At 41.4% G+C, this 21,600-nt stretch overlaps 1 protein-coding gene across 3 annotated transcripts in view; it reads left to right on the top strand.

The window, feature by feature from the left end:
* The window catches only part of kcp (kielin cysteine rich BMP regulator), a 100,558-nt gene that overhangs the window by 41,036 nt on the left and 37,922 nt on the right, over window positions 1–21,600 (top strand). For all 3 annotated transcript variants that reach the window (XM_034176612.1, XM_034176609.1, XM_034176610.1), the window contains 7 exons: window positions 6,891–6,981; window positions 7,168–7,267; window positions 9,343–9,428; window positions 15,750–15,843; window positions 15,943–16,092; window positions 16,182–16,288; window positions 16,369–16,462. In XM_034176612.1, coding sequence (XP_034032503.1) covers window positions 6,891–6,981; window positions 7,168–7,267; window positions 9,343–9,428; window positions 15,750–15,843; window positions 15,943–16,092; window positions 16,182–16,288; window positions 16,369–16,462 — 722 coding nt within the window. The remainder of the gene's footprint in view (window positions 1–6,890; window positions 6,982–7,167; window positions 7,268–9,342; window positions 9,429–15,749; window positions 15,844–15,942; window positions 16,093–16,181; window positions 16,289–16,368; window positions 16,463–21,600) is intronic.

The following is a 21,600-nucleotide window of genomic DNA, read 5'->3' as shown; positions in this document are numbered from 1 at the left end:
TCATAAGAACTGGAATATCTGTTTATCCAACCTATCAAAGAAAGATTTAGAGAGAAGTATAGGAACATGTTGAAAAAGATATAAAAATTTTGGATAAGGTGCCCGGAAGGCAACCCTTGGAGAAGGCTTCAGCGTACAAGTCCTTCAAGAGTGGGCCTAAAATATCAGAGTTTGCTTTATAATATTCTACAGAATAGCCATCTGGGCCAGGACTTTTTGATAGTTTCAAAGACTTGATAGCTTCTTGGATCTCAGACTCTGTTACCGGATCACCTAAGCCCTTGACAGAATTTTTATCAATCTGTGGAAATTCTATATTCTGGAGCCAGTTCTGGGCATTAGGCGGAGAAGCTGAGCGGTACAAGTTAGAGTAAAATTCAGCGAATGCTTCATTAACGCTCTTAGGATCAGAAACAATCTCACCATTAGGTTGTTTTATAGCTGGAATCAGTTTTGAGGTTGCCTCTGCTCAGGACTGATAAGCCAGGAGCTTTCCTGCTTTGTCGCCAGATTAAAAAAAAGCTGTTTAGTTTTTATTAATTGCACTGTGGCGGCAGTAGAAGTCGTTAAATTTAAATTTGCTTGAAGCTTCACTCGTTCAGTATATAGGTTAGGATCTGGATTAATTGAGTATTTACTATCAATATTTTTAATCTTAGTTAGCAAGTCAGTTTTCTGGGACATTTCATCTTTTTTTAGGTTAGAGACAAAACTTATAAACTGTCCCCTCAAATAAGCTTTTAAAGATTCCCAAAGTGTCCCTCTTGAGATTTCTGGTGTGTCATTTATTTCAAGGAAGAGTGAGATTTGGTTTCTTATGAACTGTTTATAATCATCTCTCATCACCAAACTAGAATTGAACCTCCAGATAACAGGAGGGTGAGATGGAGCCATCAGTGATAGATCTAGGGAGACAGGCGAGTGGTCAGATATAGCAATGGCATGGTAATCATAAGTCTGAATACTAGAAAGTAATCTGATATCAATGAGAAAAAAATCTATTCGTGTATATGTGTGATGAGCGTGAGAAAAGAAAGAAAATGTCTTGGTTGTTGGATTCAACTGTCGCCAAGGGTCCACAAGCCCCAACTCAGTTTTAAAAACCTCAAGTGCTTTAGAGGATTTAGTTACAGATGAAGGCTTAGTTGATGATCTATCATGTAAGACATCCTGAATCAAATTGTAGTCCCCACTTAAAATAAAAATGTAATTTTTGTAATAAGGAAAACAATTTGGTTATGAAGGCCTCATCGTCAAAATTGGGTCTGTAGACACTCACCAGCACAACCAAACACCCCTGTAAATTACCAGAAACAAGTATAAAACGACCGTTTGGATCAGCTATCACTGAATGTTCTTCAAATAGGACATTCGAACGAAAAAGTATTGCAGCCCCTCTAGCCTTTGCATTAAATTTAGAATGGTAGACCTGTCCGATCCAATTTTTCTTTAACCTAAGTATTTCTTTGTTCCGTAGGTGTGTCTCCTGAAGAAAAATAACATCCCCTTTTAATTGTTGTAAATGAGTTAGTACCCTGTTGGCTTTAATTGCATTTCCGACGCCCTTCACATACCACAAAATAAACTTAAGGTTACTGTTATTCATACCTTTTGCTGGCATAACTATGCAGTGGATTGTTAAGAGTCAACCTTGTGTGAAAATATTGGATCTTCTGGAGGCGAACAACTGAAAGGTAAAAGAGGGAGGGGGAAGATGAACAAGCATTCATCCACACATGCACGCATAGACAAATACAACAACAAAAATGACAAAAAAAACTATGAACCTGAATCCCCTCTAAATCAAAATCTTGAGTGTCCTTTGCGCTACAGGGTACCACCATTCCCTGTATAGACAAAAGTCTCCATTAGGCTTCCAAGTTGCAGCAAACATCTCACTAAGAAAACAAAAGTACTGTTTTGTCTTTGAGAGTGGTCATCTTTAGAAAACTAAAAAAAAAAACACTATATAATGTGCACACATAAACTTGTACAGTGTAAGATTACCAAATATAAATACCAAAGTGCAAAAAGTAGAAAAATGTCTGCTGAAATGATTATGAGAGAAAAAAAAAAAATTATATATATATATATATATATATATATATATGTGTGTGTTTGTGTGTCTACATATATCTATACATATGCACAGATGTAAAAAAATAAAAATAATAGTAGAAATAATAATAAATAAAGAAGGTCCCCTACCCTCACTCCCACCAACCTGCACCAAGTATTGTTTTTTATAAAAACAGATAAACAGTTCTATCTAATATGGAAATGGAGAGGCGGGGCAAGGGGGAAAAGAAAAAATAAATAAATAAAAAAAATAAAATTTAATAAATAAATAAATAAATAAAGTAAAGAAATAGAGATTATCAAAAATAAGGTGCGTTTCACTTCTTGACCATAAAATTAACAGGTTTTAGCAACAAAAATATTCAATTCCAGTAGTAGAGAAATAAAGTATAAAAGTAACATTCACAAACCTCTAGCTCTGAAACTTAAATGTAGGATAGGAGCACCATTAGCTGCTAAAGATCAGTCATTTCTATAAAAAGTCAGTGAAGTCGTCTAGCTGGTTGATTGATGAGACGTGATGTATCTCTTCGCGTCTTCGGGTGAAGTCAGGTGCCTCCACGTGCCCTCACTGGTCGTGATGGAAAGTCGGGCTGGGAAGCGGAGTACCGGTCTCAGGCCTGAATTATACAGCTCCCTTATAACGTCGAGGTATCTTGAGCGTTGTTCCAACACTTCAGGGCAGTAGTCTTCAAAAATGTGGATGGGCACAGCTTTATAACGTAGCTTGCCTCGTAGCTCCTGAGCTTTACGCACCACGAGTTCCTGAGTCTGATAGCTATGGAAACAGACGATCACTGCTCGTGGTTTAGCTGTGGGCCCGGACCTGGGCGCTGCGCGGTGGGCTCGGTCTATCTCTGGGGCTGATTTCAACACTTCTTTTCCAAACACGTCCATAAGCAACTCAGAGAAAAAAAACAGTTGGCCGAGGCCCTTCGATAGATTCGGGAAGGTTCAAAATACGAATATTACAGCGACGGCTATGGCTCTCTAGATCTATTACTTTAGCCCTTAGCTTAGCATTCTCGTCCACCACTGTAGCTATCTTAGCCGCCATGTCGCGCATCTCTTCTTGGGTGTCTGTGGCCGAATTTTCCAGTGAAACGATGCGTTGCTGGTGGTCATTAATGGACGATTGTATGCTGTCCATTTTTTGCTTCAAGTCTTTTGATGGACGAGTTAAAGTCGACGGACAGCGCTATCCGGTGCTCCTCTAGCATAGCCTTTAGCATAGCTAGCATTGACTCGTTCATGAGTTCTTCTTTCTTTTGCTCATCTTTTCTTGCTCTTGTGGTGGACATCGTAGTCGCCAATGTTTAAACGTGCGAGTAGATAGTGAAAGGTTACAATAGGTAGTGAGTAAATAAAATGTGTAAACTATTAAACGTCTACTCCATGCTGCAGTCAACCCGGAAGTCTGTTCATTCATAATCTTGTCCATTCTTGTTACTCCCAAAGAGATTCTCAACATCTTCAGCTCTGTCACCTCCAGCTCTGCCTCCTGTCTTTTTGTTAGTGCCACTGTCTCTAACCATACAACATAGCTGCTCTCACTACTGTCTTGTAAACTTTCCCCTTCACTCTTGCTGATATTCATCAGCCGCAAATCACTCCTGCCACCTTTCTCCACCCACTCCACCCTGCCTGCACTCTCTTCTTCACCTCTCTACCACACTCTCCATTACTTTGAACAGTTGACCCCAAATATTTAAACTCATCTACTTTCACCACTTCTACTCCTTGTAACTGCACTGTTCCACTGGGCTCCCTCCCATTCACACACATGTACTCAGTCTTGCTTCTACTGACTTTCATTCTCCTTCTCTCCAAAGCATATCTCCACCTCTCCAGACTAGACTCAACTTGCTCTCTACTCTCACTACAGATCACAGTGTCATCTGCAAACATCATAGTCCATGGGGACTCCTGTCTGATCTCATCCGTCAACCTGTCCATAACCACTGCAAACAAGAAAGGACTCAGAGCTGATCCTTGGTGTAATCCCACCTCCACCTTGAATGAGTCTGTCATTCCAACTGCGTATCTCACCGCTGTCACACTATTCTTGTACATGTCCTGCTCTACCCTAACATACTTCTCTGCCAATCCAGACTTCCTCATACAATACCACAGCTCTTCTCTTGGCACTCTGTCATAACCTTTTTCTAAGTCCACAAACACACAATGTAACTCTTTCTGGCCTTCTCTGTACTTCTCCAACAGTATTCTCAGAGCAAACATTGCATCTGTAGTGCTCTTTCTCTGCATTAAACCATATTGCTGCTCACAGATCTTCACCTGTTTTCTAAGCCTAGCTTCTACTACTCTTTCCCATAACTTCATGCTGTGGCTGATCAACTTTATACCTCTGTAGTTACTGCAGCTCTGCACATCACCCTTGTTCTTGAAACCAGCACACTTCATCTCCACTCCTCAGGCATCCTCTCACTTTCCAAGATTTTATTAAACAATCTGGTTAGAAACTCTACTGCCATCTCTCCTAGCTTCCACTGGAATGTCATCTGGACCAACTGCCTTTCCACTCTTCATCCTCTTCATAGCAGCCCTCACTTCTTCCTTACTAATCTCTTGTACTTCCTGATTTACTCTCACCACATCATCCAGCCTTTTCTCTCGCTCATTTTCTTTATTCATCAGCTCTTCAAAATATTCCCTCCACCTTCTCAGCACACACTCCTCACTTGTCAGCACATTACCATGTGCATCTTTTACCACCCTAACCTGCTGCACATCCTTTCTAGCTCATAGTGACACAGATTTTAAATGCATTCAATTTTCACTAAGATTTTTTATGTCAGGATTGCTCAGTCCATCTGCATGATCAGCAAGGTTGGGTAGGATTACTTTGAAAGAATACATGTGGATTACATGTATGTATGTACATACATTTGGATTACTTGTAATCTGATTACTTTTGGATTACATTTCAAAGTAATCCTACCCAACCTTGATGATCAGCCTGGTCCGAGTTTGAACCAGGACACAAGAATTTTTACCAGTGAGAGATGAAATCATGAAAAGTAAAATAAAGAGTATGTGTGTCCTGTGATGTGTTTCAGATATTTTTTTAAAAGGTAATACTTCACAGATATAGCGGTAACTCCTATTGGCTGTTGTTGTTATGGTTCGGGTGTGGACGGACAATGAACCCAGAAGCAGGGAGCAGAGAGGAATGTGTTAAACACGGATTTATTAAAGCAAGAAGTGTCCAAAGTGTTCAGAGTATTTTAAGCTGCCTATCCGAGTGGAGACCGGCCCGCACGGCGGTGGAAACAGGAGAACCGCAGCCCAGAGTACTTCTGTCTAGTAGGTGGTTCCGGAGCCAGGTGGCCGCCCGCAAGCTGTTGACGAGGCTGGAGAGGAGAGACAGATGGGTGAGTGCTGAGTCGGTAACTTCCATAAGTGAGTCTCACAGTCAAACAGTTACAAACTATCACAGCTGGTCCCAATATGCAGATAATTAGACAGACGGATTCAGTTCAGTTTCTTCTTAATGTTTGTTATCAGAAAAAGTTCACAGTTCAGTTTGTACAATATTCCAAGCAGAGCTCAGTGTGGACAAAAATGACAAACACTTAGCTGGGAAACTGCTGAGAGCGAGAGCTCCACGCACAAGCTGCAGAAAAAGCTGATCTTGGAGCGGCAGCAACAAGGAGGGTGACAGCTCTGAGCTGGGGCTCCGACAAGAGGTGTGTGGAAACACCAAAAAGTTAGAAAATATTCTACTTCTGGAAAAGTAGCAAGGCCAAGCTTACCATGTGGATTAGCTGAGTTTCTGGCGACGATGGGATGAAGAGACGGGGTTGATGGAATGTGGAACAGGTGTGTCGATCAGCTTGAGGCGCACCACCTATGCAGAGAGGAGAGAAAGCAGCAGCAGCAGAACAGAGCAGGCGGCCCACAACAGTTGTCTCTGCAATAAGCCTCTGAGAGATTTAATTTAATGAACTTTATTTAACCAGGTTACTCCCATTGAGATGAAAATCTCTTTTACAAGGGGGACCTGGACAATTAACAAGTTTCCAGTTCGTTTCCAATTCACCTAACTTGCATGTCTTTAGATGTGGGAGGAAACCCACGCAAACATGGAGAGAACATGCAAACTCCACACAGAAAGGCCACAGGTGGAAATCAATGCCATGACCTTCAGTGCTAACCACTAAGCCACCGTGCTGCCAAGTGCCGTGTTTAACAATTCCACGCAAGGACCAATAATCACAAGCAGCTTAAGTCATCTCCAAAACAGCTAAGTCTGGACAAAGGTAGCTCAGTGGAAGAAGGAGTTCGGCTGCCAATATCTAGACTAAGGTTGAATACCCAGTCATGCCACCAGGCGATGTACTTGGACAAGACACTTCATCTGTATTGGCCCAGTCCGCCCAGCTGTAAATGGGTACCAGCCTTGGCTGAAGAAGTAACCTGTTTGACTGTTGTCCAATCCAGAGGGAGGTGGAGACTCTCATCCGCTTCACAGTACTGGAATCTAGAGATAATCAGTGGCACCAATGAGCCTCGGGGCCTGTGTGCTACTACTGCTTCTTCTTCTTCTCCTCCTCTTTGAGATTGAGCTATTTTCAACATTCATCAGCTCACTCAAACTCCATGAAATGATGTAAAGTAAGAAACTATGTCTCCATTGGCATGACCTCCATTGACCTACTGAGGCCTAAATCATGGAAACGGTGTACTTTTCTGTTTTTTACATAATGCAGTGGTGCACATTTCAGAAAACTTGCACCCAGCAGAAACAGTTTTCGAATTTCCTAACTGTTCATATTGTATATTTGTAGTTGTGATCAGTGTGAATATGAGTCCAGTATTTATCTGGATGGACAGACTGTCCCTTCTAAGACCGACCCCTGCCGCCGCTGCTCTTGTTCTGTGAGTACATTCCGAGAAATTCTTTCATGGATAAGTGATGTCTTCTGAATGTATTGGAAAAGACTGTTGACACAAGGATACCAAAAAAGCTCATCAAATGCCATTAAAATGTGAAGGATGGTTTTCTCATACCCTGAGAAACGGAATGATCATGTTGACCTGTTCATTCTTCTTTTTGCGTGTTAGGCGGGTGAAGTGTATTGTGAGAATATCGATGCATCGTGTCCCATGCCACACTGTAGTCATCCAGCAAAGGCTACAGGAGAGTGCTGTCCCATGTGTAAAGGTCAGTGTATGTGTGGAAATGTACCAGTCTCTGCCCAAGTGTTATAATTATATATGTCTATATTGTTTTAATGCGTTACAGCTACTGTGTGTAGGATTTAGGTGTGTTTCTTAACAGAGCTGGTATATACCTTTCATAACCACATGTTCATTACTGTTTAATTACCTGCAACAGTGAATGAATCTGTTTTCATAAGCACAGAAGGAGTCCTTCATACTGAAATGGGAGTGGGCCTTCTCATAAAGGCCGCCATGTTGCACCACCATGTTGGTACAGTAGCTCAAAAGGGAGCTGCTTACTTCACCTTTCACATTTTGCATACTGGCTAGAAGACTTGGCGAAGAAGAAAAGGAATCAGTAGTTGCTCCTCGATACACTTTCTTTTTTTTTTTTCTTTTTTTATATTTATTTTTTAAGAGAACAGACATAATGACAGATTAAAACAGGAACATTTGGGTTCTCTAATTTTCCTTAGTCTCTGTTCACAGAACAAACAGAACATACAAAACCTTGAACAGCATCTCTACACAAAATAAATGAATTTGAAAAATTGCATCAAAAAAGAGAATTTTTTTTAATAAAGCAAAATTCCAAACGTAATCAATTGAGTATCGACATCATGATTACGTGAGATAATCGGTACTCTGAGTTGGTAACGACTTGAAGTATTCAATGAAAGGATTCCATTTGTGAAAAAACAGCAGAACAACCTTTAACAGTTAAAGAAATCTTTTCTACACTAAGAAATGGCATAAGATTCTAAAGCCATAAAGGAATATTTGGTGGAATGGGTGACTTCCAGAGGAGTAGGATGCAAGTATTTCCGACTGCAAGGAGGTCATCTTGAACGGAATAAATGGGACCCCAAATCTAGCAATGAGAGGGTCCAGTTGTATCTGGGTGCCTAAAACTTTAGACAAAATTAAAACAAAATCACTGCAAATCTTATAAAGTCTGGGATAAAAGAAAAATTTGGCTCAAATTTCAAGGAGACACATGACATCTGTCACAATGGTCTAATATGTTAGGATGAATTTTTGATAAAGGAGACTTTGAAAAGTGGACTCTGTTTAATACCTTGAACTGTATAAGTTGTAACCTAGTGCAAAGTGTGCCTGACCGTATACTAAGCACAGCCTTGTCCCACCGTTGACTTGTCAGCTCAATACCAAGCTCACTCTCCCAAGTTGTTTTAAATTTTGTTGCCGAACAAGTGTCAGAAGCCATGAGATCATCATATATACTACATACAACTGATTTCTGTTCAAGTCCAAGGATCAGAAGGGCATCCCATGGTTGATCAGTGGGGAGGGAAGTAAAACACGAACAAAGACTGCAGCCCGATACACATTCTGCTGATTGCTAGTGCAGGTGAAAAAGTTTGAGAACCCTTATTTGGGTGAGAAAGATAATCACACATATTGCTTATCACAAGACAGGCCATATCTTCAGATGCTATCACATCTGGGGACACCAAGAGAGTTTCATGTTTTCAATTTTTTATCTGTCAACCAAGCTGTCTGAAAAACTGTAAACGATACTTACACAGAACTGATAGCATTCTGTCCCACATCACGAAATTTCATATTCAAGCTTGACATCACTTTAAACATAAAAATAGCTATATTTGCTTTTTTATGCCATAACCTGGCCCCTAATTGAGTTAAAGTGCTCAAATAAAATACAAAAGAAGAAGGAAAAAAACCCTGCCCTATATGATGTATCGTCCTATGCAGTGTTTCTACTCTGATGTTTTTGAGATGAAGATTAAGAAAAGTGTCCCAAAAAAGCAGTTTTTGTGTTTGGGGTTTATTTTTTTTAGGTTTGTTGTTTGTAGTAATTCAGCTCATACGTTAGGAATATCCTCTTAATAACGCTATTTATTGTTTTGTGGGGTGAAAATTGGTCAGTTTTGGTCACACTCTAGTTTTGAATTAAATTACACTGGTTTATTTCAGCTAGTGTGTGTGTGTGTGTGTGTGTGTGTGTGTGTGTGTGTGTGTGTGTGTGTGTGTGTGTGTGTGTGTGTGTGTGTGTGTGTGTGTGTGGTGTGTTGTGTGTGTGTTTTCTAACAGATTGTGAATATGACAGGAGGGTGTATCCTGATGGAAATGTGTTTGTCCCTGCTGGGAGTGGGCCCTGCATACAGTGCAAGTGTAAGGTAAGTCCACATGGCTAGGACCAATTTTATTCACTTTATACATGCTTCCCTTAGGCAGTATTATTAGACGGTATTGCTTAAATTTTCATTGTTACGCAGATGATACCCAGCTTTATCTATCCATGAAGCCAGAGGACACACACCAATTAGCTAAACTGCAGGATTGTCTTACAGACATAAAGACATGGATGACCTCTAATTTCCTGCTTTTAAACTCAGATAAAACTGAAGTTATTGTACTTGGCCCCACAAATCTTAGAAGCATGGTGTCTAACCAGATCTTTACTCTGGATGGCATTTCCCTGACCTCTAGTAATACTGTGAAAATCTTGGAGTCATTTTTGATCAGGATATGTCATTCAAAGCGCATATTAACAAATATGTAGGACTGCCTTTTTGCATTTACTCAATATCTCTAAAATCAGAAAGGTCTTGTCTCAGAGTGATGCTGAAAAAACTAATTCATGCATTTATTTCCTCTAGGCTGGACTATTGTAATTCATTATTATCAGGTTGTCCTAAAGTTCCCTAAAAAGCCTTCAGTTAATTCAAAATGCTGCAGCTAGAGTACTGACGGGGACTAGCAGGAGAGAGCATATCTCACCCGTGTTGGCCTCTCTTCATTGGCTTCCTGTTAATTCTAGAATAGAATTTAAAATTCTTCTTCTTACTTATAAGGTTTTGAATAATCAGGTCCCATCTTATCTTAGGGACCTCGTAGTACCATATTACCCCATTAGAGCGCGTCGCTCTCAGACTGCAGGCTTACTTGTAGTTCCTAGGGTTTGTAAGAGTAGAATGGGAGGCAGAGCCTTCAGCTTTCAGGCTCCTCTCCTGTGGAACCAGCTCCCAATTCAGATCAGGGAGACAGATACCCTCTCTACTTTTAAGATTAGGCTTAAAACTTTCCTTTTCGCTAAGACTTATAGTTAGGGCTGGATCAGGTGACCCTGGACCATCCCTTGGTTATGCTGCTTTAGACGTAGACTGTGGGGGGGTTCCCATGATGCACTGTTTCTTTCTCTTTTTGCTCTGTATGCATCACTCTGCATTTAATCATTAGTGATCGATCTCTGCCCCCCTCCACAGCATGTCTTTTCCTGGTTCTTTCCCTCAGCCCCAACCAGTCTCAGCAGAAGACTGCCCCTCCCTGAGCCTGGTTCTGCTGGAGGTTTCTTCCTGTTAAAAGGGAGTTTTTCCTTCCACTGTAGCCAAGTGCTTGCTCACAGGGGGTCGTTTGACCGTTGGGGTTTTTCATAATTATTGTATGGCCTTGCCTTACAATATAAAGCGCCTTGGGGCAACTGTTTGTTGTGATTTGGCGCTATATAAAAAAAAAGTTGATTGATTGATTGATTGATGTGCAAAAGAAATGACTGAGGGGAATATATATATATATATATATATATATATATATATATATATATATATATATATATAAAAACCCAATTCCAATGAAGTTGGGACATTGTGTAAAATGTAAATAAAAATAGAATACAATGATTTGCAAATCCTCTTCAACCTATATTCAATTGAATACAACCACAAAGACAGATATTTAATGTTCAAACTGATAAACTTTATTGTTTTTGTGCAAATATTTGCTCTTTTGAAATGGATTTCTGCAACACGTTTCAATAAAGCTGGGACAGTGGTATGTTTAATACTGTGTTACATCACCTTTCCCTCTAACAACACTTTTAAGCATTTGGGAACTGAGGACACTAATTGTTGAAGCTTTGTAGGTGGAATTCTTTCCCATTCTTGCTTGATATATGACTTCAGTTGTTCAACACTCCGGGGTCTCCATTGTCGTAGTTTGCGCTTCATAATGCGCCACACATTTTCAACGGGCGACAGGTATGGACTACAGGCAGGCCAGTCTAGTACCCTCACTCTTTTACTACGAAGCCACACTGTTGTAACACGTGCAGAATGTGGCTTGGCATTGTCTTGCTGAAATAAGCAAGGACGTCCCTGAAAAAGACTTGCTTGCTTGGATGGCAGCATGTGTTGCTCCAAAACCTGGATGTACCTTTCAACATTGATGGTGCCATCACAGATGTGTAAGTTGCCCATGCCATGGGCGCTAACACACCCCCATACCATCACAGATGCTGGCTTTTGAACTTTGCACTGGTAACAATCTGGATGGTCTTTTTCCTCTTTTGTCTGGAGGACACGACATCTATGATTTCCAAAAACAATTTGAAATGTGGACTGATCAGACCACAGCACACTTTTCCACTTTGCATCTGTCCATTTCAAATGACCTCGGGCCCAGAGAAGGCGGTGGCATTTCTGGATGTTGTTAATGTATGGCTTTCGCTTTGCATGGTCAAGTTTTAATTTGCACTTGTAGACGTAGCGCCGAACTGTGTTAACTGACAATGGTTTTCTGAAGTGTTACTGAACCCATGCGGTAAGATCCTTTACACAATGATGTCTGTTTTTAATGCAGTGCCGCCTGAGGGATTGAACGTCACGGGCATTCAGTGTTGGTTTTTGGCCTTGCCGCATACATGTAGAAAGTTCTCCAGATTCTCTGTATCTTCTGATTATATTATGGACTGTAGATGATGGAATCCATAAATTCCTTGCAATTGAATGTTGAGAAACATTGTTCTTAAACTGTTGGACTATTTTTTCATGCAGCTGTTCACAAAGTCGTGGTCCTCGCCCCATCTTTGCTCGTGAACGGCTGAGCCTTTTGGGGATGCTCCTTTTATACCCAATCATGGGACTCACCTGTTTCCAATTAGGTGTTCTTTGAGCATTCATCAACTGTCCCAGTCTTTTCTTGCCCCGTCCCAAAATTTTTGAAACGTGTTGCAGGCATCCATTTCAGTGAGGAAAATAAGTATTTGAACACCCTGCGGTTTTGCAAGTTCTCCCACTTAGAAATCATGGAGGGGTCTGAAATTTTCATCTTAGGTGCATGTCCACTGTGAGAGACATAATCTCAAAAAAAAAATTAATCCAGAAATCACAATGTATGATTTTTTTTAATTATTTATTTGTATGTTACTGCTGCAAATAAGAATTTGAACACCTGTGAAAATCAATGTAAATATTTGGTACAGTAGCCTTTATTTGCAATTACAAAGGTCAAACGTTCCCAGTAGTTTTTCACCAGGTTTGCACACACTGCAGCAGGGATTTTGGTCCACTCCTCCATACAGATCTTCTCTAAATCTTTCAGGTTTGGAGTTTCAGCTCCCTCCAAAGATTTTCTATTGAGTTCAGATCTGGAGACTGGCCAGGCCACTCCAGGACCTTGAAATTCTTCTTACAGAGCCCCTCCTTAGTTGCCCTGGCTGTGTGTTTGGGGTCATTGTCATGCTGGAAGACGCAGCCATGACCCATCTTCAATGCTCTTACTAAGGGAAGGAGGTTGTTTGCCAAAATCTCGTAATACATGACCCCATCCATCCTCCCTTCAATACGGTGCAGTCGCCCTGTCCCCTTTGCAGAAGAGCACCCCCAGACTATGATGTTTCCACCCCCATGCTTCACAGTTGGGATGGTTTTCTTGGGGTTGTTCGAATCCTCTAAACATGGTAAGTGGAGTTGATTCCAAAAAGCTCTATTCTGGTCTCATCTCACCACATGACCTTCTCCCATGCCTCCTCTGGATCATCCAGATGGTCACTGGTGAACTTCAAACAGGCCTGGACATGTGCTGGCTTGAGCAGGGGGACCTTACTGCCCTGCAGGATTTTAAACCATGACCGCATCATGTGTTACTAATGTAATCTTTGTGACTGTGGTCCCAGCTCTCTTCAGGTCATTGACCAGGTCCTCCTGTGTAGTTCTGAGCTTTCTCAGAATCATCCTTACCCCACAAAGTTAGATCTTGCATGGAATCCCAGACCGAGGGAGATTGACAGTCATTTTGTGTTTCTTCCACTTTCTAATAAATAATCATAACAGTTGTTGTCTTCTACCAAGCTGCTTGCCTGTTGTCCTGTAGTCCATCCCAGCCTTGTGCAGGTCTATAGTTTTGTCCCTGGTGTCCTTAGACAGCTCTTTGGTCTTGGCTATGGTGGACAGGTTGGAGTGTGATTGATTGAGTGTGTGAACAGGTGTCTTTTATACAGGTAACAACTTCAAACAGGTGCATTTAATACAGGTAAAGAGTGCAGAATAAGAGGGCTTCTTAAAGAAAAATTAACAGGTCTGTGTGAGCCAGAATTCTTGCTGGTTGGCAGGTGTTCAAATACTTATTTGCAGCAGTAACATACAAATGAATTATTAAAAAAATTCATACATCGTGATTTCCGGATTTTGTTTTTTAGATTATGTCTCTCACAGTGGACATGCACCAAAGATGAAAATTGCAGATCCCTCCATGATTTCTAAGTGGGAGAACTTGCAAAACTGCAGGGTGTTCAAATACTTATTTTCCTCACTGTATATATATAGGTCCCCATCATCATCATGTCTCTCTATATATACAGTGGTATGTAAAAGTTTGGGCACCCCTGACGATTTCCATATATAGCATGTCTGACGTAAAAACATATGAATGAAATCCATATAGTTTTTGAAAAAAATAAAAAGGACCTATACTTTATTGACAGCCCTCGTATTCTGCACTCTTTACCTGTATTAATTGCACCTGTTTGAATTTGTTACCTGTATAAAAGACACCTGTTCACACACTCCAACCTGTCCACCATAGCAAAGACCAAAGAGCTGTCTAAGGACACCAGGGACAAAACTGTAGACCTGCAGAAGGCTGGGATGGACTACAGGACAACAGGCAAGCAGCTTGGTAGAAGACAACAACTGTTATGATTATTCATTAGAAAGTGGAAGAAACACAAGATGACTGTCAATCTCCCTCGGTCTGGGATTCCATGCAAGATCTCACTTTGTGGGGTAAGGATGATTCTGGGAAACCTCAGACCTACACAGGAGGACTTGGTCAATGACTTGAAGAGAGCTGGGACCACAGTCACAAAGATTACATTAGTAACACATGATGCTGTCATGGTTTAAAATCCTGCAGGGCAGCAAGGTCCCCCTGCTCAAGCCAGCACATGTCCAGGCCCGTTTGAAGTTCACCAGTGACCATTTGGATGATCCAGAGGAGGCATGGGAGAAGGTCATGTGGTCAGATGAGACCAGAATAGAGCTTTTTGGAATCAACTCCACTTACCATGTTTAGAGGATGAGAACAACCCCAAGGAAAAATATCCCAACCGTGAAGCATGGGGGTGGAAACATCATACTCTCGGGGTGCTCTTCTGCAAAGGGGACAGGACAACTGCACCGTATTGAAGGGAGGATGGATGGGGTCATGTATTGCAAGATTTTGGCAAACAACCTCCTTCCCTCAGTAAGAGCATTGAAGATGGGTCATGGCTGGGTCTTCCAGCATGACAATGACCCCAAACACACAGCCAGAGCAACTAAGGAGGGGCTCCGTAAGAAGCATTTCAAGGTCCTGGAGTGGCCTGGCCAGTCTCCAGACCTGAACTCAATAGAAAATTTTTGGAGGGAGATGAAACTCCAAACCTGAAAGATCTGGAGAAGATCTGTGTGGAGGAGTGGACCAAAATCCCTGCTGCAGTGTGTACAAACCTGGTGAAAAAACTACTGGAAACGTTTGACCTCTGTAATTGCAAACAAAGGCTACTGTACCAAATATTAACATTGATTTTCACAGATGTTTAAATACTTATTTGCAGCAGTAACATACAAATAAATTATTTAAAAAAATCACACATTGTGATTTCCAGATTGTTTTTTTTAGATTATGTCTCTCACAGTGACACACACACACACACACAAGAATTAACAGGTCAACATTATCAGTCCAATTACCAGTCCAATTCAAAATATATGTACAGACACATACTATGTACATGTGATTTCTTGGTTTTTTATGTTTAATAAATTTGCAAAAATAAAAAAAAAAAAGCTTTTTTCATGTTGTCATTATGGGGTGTTGTGAATAGACTTTTGAGGGGAAAAAATGAATTTCATCCGTCTTGGAATAAGGCTGTAACATAAAATGTGGAAAAAGTGAAGCGCTGTGAATACTTTCCAGGTGCACGGTAACGTACGAAAGAAAGCATGTAGGACACAAACCAGCAAAAAAAAAAAACTAAAGCAAAGAGCACATATAGACTCTGATTGTCTCCACAAAGTCACTGGGTTGAAAACAGCTATTAAATGAAATAAAAGTAAACACATCGAAAAATACAAAATCTCTGCCATTAAAATGTGTTTTTTATCCAGACTGATTTATATTTAACACGTTTTAAGGATGTGAAAACAGAATCATATTTTTCATTTGTTTCTCTGATTTAGCGGGGAAATGTAATCTGCCATGAAGAAAAGTGCCCACCCATTAAATGTTCCAATCCTATTAAAGACCCCCAGCTCTGCTGTCCCATCTGCAAAGGTATTTTTGAACACACACACACACACACACATTCACATTTGCCCACAAACATGTGCACTTACTGAAAAAATTTATGTCAATCTTCCTGTGTTATCACAGCATGCGTGTCAGATGGGATAGAACATGAGGAAGACTCTAGGTGGCACCCTGAGGGTCCTTGCTCTGTCTGCACCTGTGTGAATGGAGAAGTCACGTGCACACGCACTCACTGCCCCCCCACCAGCTGTCTGCATCCCACAAAGATCAGCAGTAGGAGTGCACCCACCGCTCTGTGCATGAACTGCTTTTCTTAGACTGTTTGAAAGTCTGAGGATGTGTTTTTTAATCTCCATCCACAGGTTCCTGTTGTTCAGTGTGCGATAGCTGCAACTATAACAATCGTATCTATAGTAACGGACAGAGGTTTACAACGCCTGACCACCCATGTCATATCTGCACCTGCCTGGTGAGAATGTTTGCGTTCACACAAAGGAGGCTGTCTTATGCATGTTTAAACGCACTGACACGACTTTACTGTCTCCACAGCGCGGCACCGTCGAGTGTGAGGACAGACCCTGTCCATCAGTCAACTGCAGCAACTCATACGTCCCCCATGGAGAGTGCTGTCCTAAATGTCCAGGTATCCAAACACAGAATCATCCTCAAGGCATCATATCAGAGTGCAAACCTCTGCCAAGGACCCAGAAACAAAATTATAGTGACAAAAAACTAACAATTTCCCCAAACTGATAAACTTGGGAATGAGAAATAAAACAAAAGTCATACTAGGTAATCATCACTGAGAGAAGTCCTTCCAGTCCATCATGTTTAAGGATTGGATTTAACAAAACACTGACACAGATTTGTCATTCTGTGCACAGCAAATTTGTGCATATTGCACATGGTCCCGTGACAAATAGTGTTAAATCAACTCTATCATGCTGTAATTGAACTCTATTCATGTCTGTTAATTTGTTTTAATACTCAGTGTCGGTTAACTTTACTGTTTAAAAGTCATGTAACTCGGCATTCCGGACACTTTGAAATATGGGTGTGTCCATGTGTTCTCTGAGCACCTTTGATCAACACTGATATGTTAGCAGAGTAGGTAGATCAGTGGACTAAGGAGGTGGGCAACCAATATGTGGACCTGGGTTTAGTTTCTGGTCAACTGTTTGTGTTCTTGGACAAGTTATTTCATGTGTATTGTCTTAGTCCTTCCAGCTGTAAATGGGTACTAACCTTGGCTGGCAAAGTAACCTGCATTGGATTGGCATCCTCCACACCATGGAATGCAGGATTAAGGATCTGCACCAAAAGGTCTCAAGGCCTATGTACAGTGGTGGGCACAGTTCCACTAATCTGCTAATTATCAAAGCTAATGTTTTTGTTAGCAGATTAGCTTTTCAACTAACTTCAAAAACAGCGGACATCAGCGGACCAATTAGCTTCCATAAATTTATTAAATTAAATTTAAACTTTTAGATTGCTAACGTTTTTTTTACATAGTAACATTTATAAACGCTGTTGGCTTCTGGTTGCTATGTATTTTACAGCACTGAGGCAGCTAAGAGGAGCTGAGCTCAGCTCTACACCAGCAGAAGGAGCCTGGCCACCAGGCTGCCACAAAAAAACAAGAGTCATTACCCTTTTCAGCATACAGCGGTCCAGCCATGAGGCTGAAGTCCTCAAAAGGAAAGCAGGTTTGACTTATGGCTTTGAGTTATAAACCAAATTAATCTGTATAGAATAACTACATTAATGTCAACTCTGCCATTTGTACAAAGTGAAAATATAATGCATATGTTTTAATTTTAAAATAATGCACTAATTCTGAAGTTTTGAACATTAACACACACAGATGCCAAACTTCATTATGGGTAAACTGAGCCTGCGATCACTGATTGGTTGATTCATTTAACCAACACAAAACTTATCGTGTGTGTTGGTTTTTACAAATAAATGTGTATTTGTAAAATATGTCATTTTCACGAACAATACTGTTTACTTCCGGGGGCGCGGCCTGCTGCTGACCCTGCGCTTACTGTTTGTTTCACTGTTTGTCTGTTAGTGTTATTAAATTTGTTTTAACGTATTTTTTTAAGCAGTTCATTGGTTTAATGTGGATGTGACCTGTCAGAACTTCACTGCACTTTGCACTTTGGACCTTATCGTCGCAATGAAAATGGCACTGCTGTGGATCATTTTCTGCCTATCAGCGTTTGCGCACGGGAGCTGCCTCACAAGCCGGCAAAGCTTCCTTACTTACACCAGAGAGCATCTTTTGTCACTTCGCTCACCTGGTGGGGTTCCTTCAGTTTGTCTACCTGCGGACTGTCAGGAAATCCGACGGCCTCTTAAATGTCTGGGGAAGAGGAAAAAGCGTGGCTCCAGGGGAGGCATGAGGCACCGACTCTGGAGATGCCACAGCAGATTCCCGCTGCCTGTCATCACTCTGTCTAACGTCCGATCGGTAAGCAATAAACTTGATGAACTTGTGCTGAGAGCCGAGCATGACAGTGAATTTAGACAGAGTAATCTTGTGTGTTTGACGGAAACATGGCTTAAAGATCATCACGATACACCGAGCCTGTCAGGCTACACCGCTGTCAGAGCGGACAGGGACGCGTGCACTGCGCACAAATCCATCGGAGGGGGTCTGTGTTTGTTTGTGGATAACAGCTGGGCCACTCAATACAGCATACGAGAGCAAGTATGCACACCTGACTATGAGATACTGACTGTATCTTTTAGACCCTTTTATCTTCCGCGGGAGTTCGGACAGATCACTGTCATTCTTGTATACTTGCCCGGTCCAGATGACGACGCAGCAGGAGAGAGAATAGCAGAGAGCTATAATAATGCATTCACCCGCTCTACTGACCAGCCCGTTTTCATTCTGGGTGACTTTAACTCCTGCAGTCTGTCTGACCACCTGCCCACTCTACAGCAATATGTAGACTGTCCTACACGTCTGCATTGCATGCTTGACCGTTGCTATGGCAACATCCCAGAGGCTTATAAAGCAGTATGCAGACCGCCTCTTGGAAAATCTGACCACAGTGTGATTCATCTTTTGCCTAAATACAAAGCTGTGGTCAAAAGAATTAAAACAGTTAATAAGCAGGTACAGGTGTGGTCCGAGGAAAGCAAAGAGCAACTCAGAGACTGTTTTGATGAAGCAAACTGGGACATTTTCTTTGAATCCTGTCTGGATGGAGATTAACTCACTGACACCATCACATCTTATATTAAGTTCTGTGAGGATAACGTGTCAGAGACTAAAACTGTGAAAATATTCCCAAATAACAAACCCTGGGTGTCCAAACAATTGAAAATCTGTCTTAATGAAAAGAAGGCAGCCTTCTGCTCTGGTAATGTGCAATTAATGCAGGAAAAAAGGAGACAGCTGAGAGGGAATATATTTAAGGCAAAAATTGAGTATAAGAATAAAGTAGCAAGTAAATTTTTCAGTGGCAATATAAAACAAGCCTGGGAAGGTCTAAATACACTGATGGGCAAATCCGGTAAGAAATGTGATGCTCTTACAACCATTAATCAATGTTTTGTTGATGAGTTAAACCGTTTCTTCTGTAGATTTGATAAAGTGGATGATAAACAGGAATGTGATGAGATCTGTAAAAATCTTCCAGCAGGAGCCCCCACAGCTATCACTGAGGATGACGTGGCTAAAAGTCTTTCTAAACTGAAGCCAAACAAGGCCACTGGCCCAGATGGCCTGAAAGCCCGTCTGCTCAAAGACTGTGCTCCTCAATTAAAAGGAGTCTTTTCCAGATTGTTTAATTCCCTTCTTGTCACAGGAGTGCCCAAATCTTGGAAATTCTCCATAATAAGGCCTATACCAAAAAAACCAGGGGCAAGCAAACCTGAAGTTTTTCTTTTTTGTGCTGGTGAGCCGAAGACAATTTTCCACATCGGTGGACAATAAAGAATTATTCTATTCTATTCTGTTCTATTCTATTCTATTTGTTTCATTTGTAAAAAAAAAAAAAAGGCATTTGCAAAACTGAAAATTTTGTTTGTTAAGTTGTGATTCAGCCAGGCAGCAACAACCGTGTGATATAAGTGGGTATCATTCACACTGCCATCCAGTAGATGGAAGTGTTGTATGCATTTTGACCCATCTACTCGATGGCATATTACATATTGGCATATTATGTTACTATGCTTTTTACGTTTTTACTATTTTACTATGCTTTTTAATCTTTTAATTAATTTTATATTGTTTTCTGGATTGTTTTGTGTGAAGTGCCTGGAGGCTACTCTGTTGTGATTTGGCGCTATGTAAAGTGAATAAACTGAATTGAAATTGAGGCTCAGTTTACCCATAATGCAGTTTGGCATCTGTGTGTGTTAATGTTCAAAACTTCAGAATTAGAGCGTTATTTTAAAATTGCAAGATATGTGTTATATTTTCACTTTGTACAAATGACAGGCTTGACATTAATGTAGTTGAACTATCAAGATTAATTTGGCTTATAAATTAAAACCATAAGTCAAACCTGTTTTCCTTTTGAGGACTTCGGCCTCACGGCTGGACCACTGTATCCTATGGAAATGACTCTTCCTTACAGCAGTGGGCAGGGTGCACAAAGACTGAAATGCTTGCTTGTTGGTTGTGTTGGGTATATATATATATATATATATATATATATATATATATATATATATATATATGTATCAATTTTCTTCCGCTTTATCCGGAGTCGGGTCGCTGGGGCAGCAGCTCAAGCAAAGCTGCCCAGACCTCCCGATCCACACACACCTCCCCCAGCTCCTGCGGGGGGACCCCAAGGCGTTCCCAAGCCAGCTGAGAGATGTAGTCCCTCCAGCGTGTCCTGGGTCTTCCTCCCAATGGGACGTGCCCGGAACACATATATATATATATATATATATATATATATATATATATACACACACACACACACACACACACACACACACTAAATGACTTGATTGTGTTGTGTGGGCCGCCAGAAGAGGAGGTACTGCTGGCCCACTACCAGAGGGCGCCCTGCCTGAAGTGCGGGCTTCAGGCACGAGAGGGTGCTGCCGCTACGGACACAACCGGGAGTGACAGCTGTCACACATCAACTCATGACAGCTGTCACCCATCATTTCATCACTCCATAAAAGCCGGATGTCATCTCCACCTCGCTGCCAAGAGATCATTGACCTGTGAAGGTAATTCTCTGCTAAACTGAAAACATTGACTAACAGTCTGAACTTCTTTGCAGCCGGTTTCCTGTAAGTGTTTCCTTATCTGTGGGATTGCCGTTTGGTGTGATCAGCGACGGCTTCGCTTCACCCCCCAACCAGATAAGTGGTTGACAGGAGCTGCACGTGTGTAATTAGAGGTGGAGGTGACTTTCCACCTTCTGACTGTTTTTGTTACTGGGTGTGTGCACACACCCACATCTCACTGTTTGTGCTCCTCGCCAGCAGTACCAGATCCGACAGTCGGGGACGGTGATCACCTGGGAATTCAGGACTTGGCGGCTCCAGTATTCTCCGGGTTCTGTGGCGGTGGAAATTGTGTGGTTCCGGCTCTTATCAGGACAGACGTCTTCTATCCTCGAGCCTGCCCACACATCACCTTGGTGTATTGACTGCTGTCAGATTCTGTGATTGTCTGTATCATCGTTGTGCACATTCACAACATTAAATTGTTACCTTTTGGCTCATCTATTGACCGTTCATTTGCGCCCCCTGTTGTGGGTCCGTGTCACTACACTTTCCCCAACAGATTGTGTCCAA

Source organism: Thalassophryne amazonica, chromosome 8, assembly GCF_902500255.1.
Source record: "Thalassophryne amazonica chromosome 8, fThaAma1.1, whole genome shotgun sequence".
NCBI classification, from domain to species: Eukaryota; Metazoa; Chordata; class Actinopteri; order Batrachoidiformes; family Batrachoididae; genus Thalassophryne; species Thalassophryne amazonica.
The sequence above is the reverse complement of the archived record's forward strand: the minus strand, read 5'-3'. Positions and strand labels throughout refer to the sequence as shown.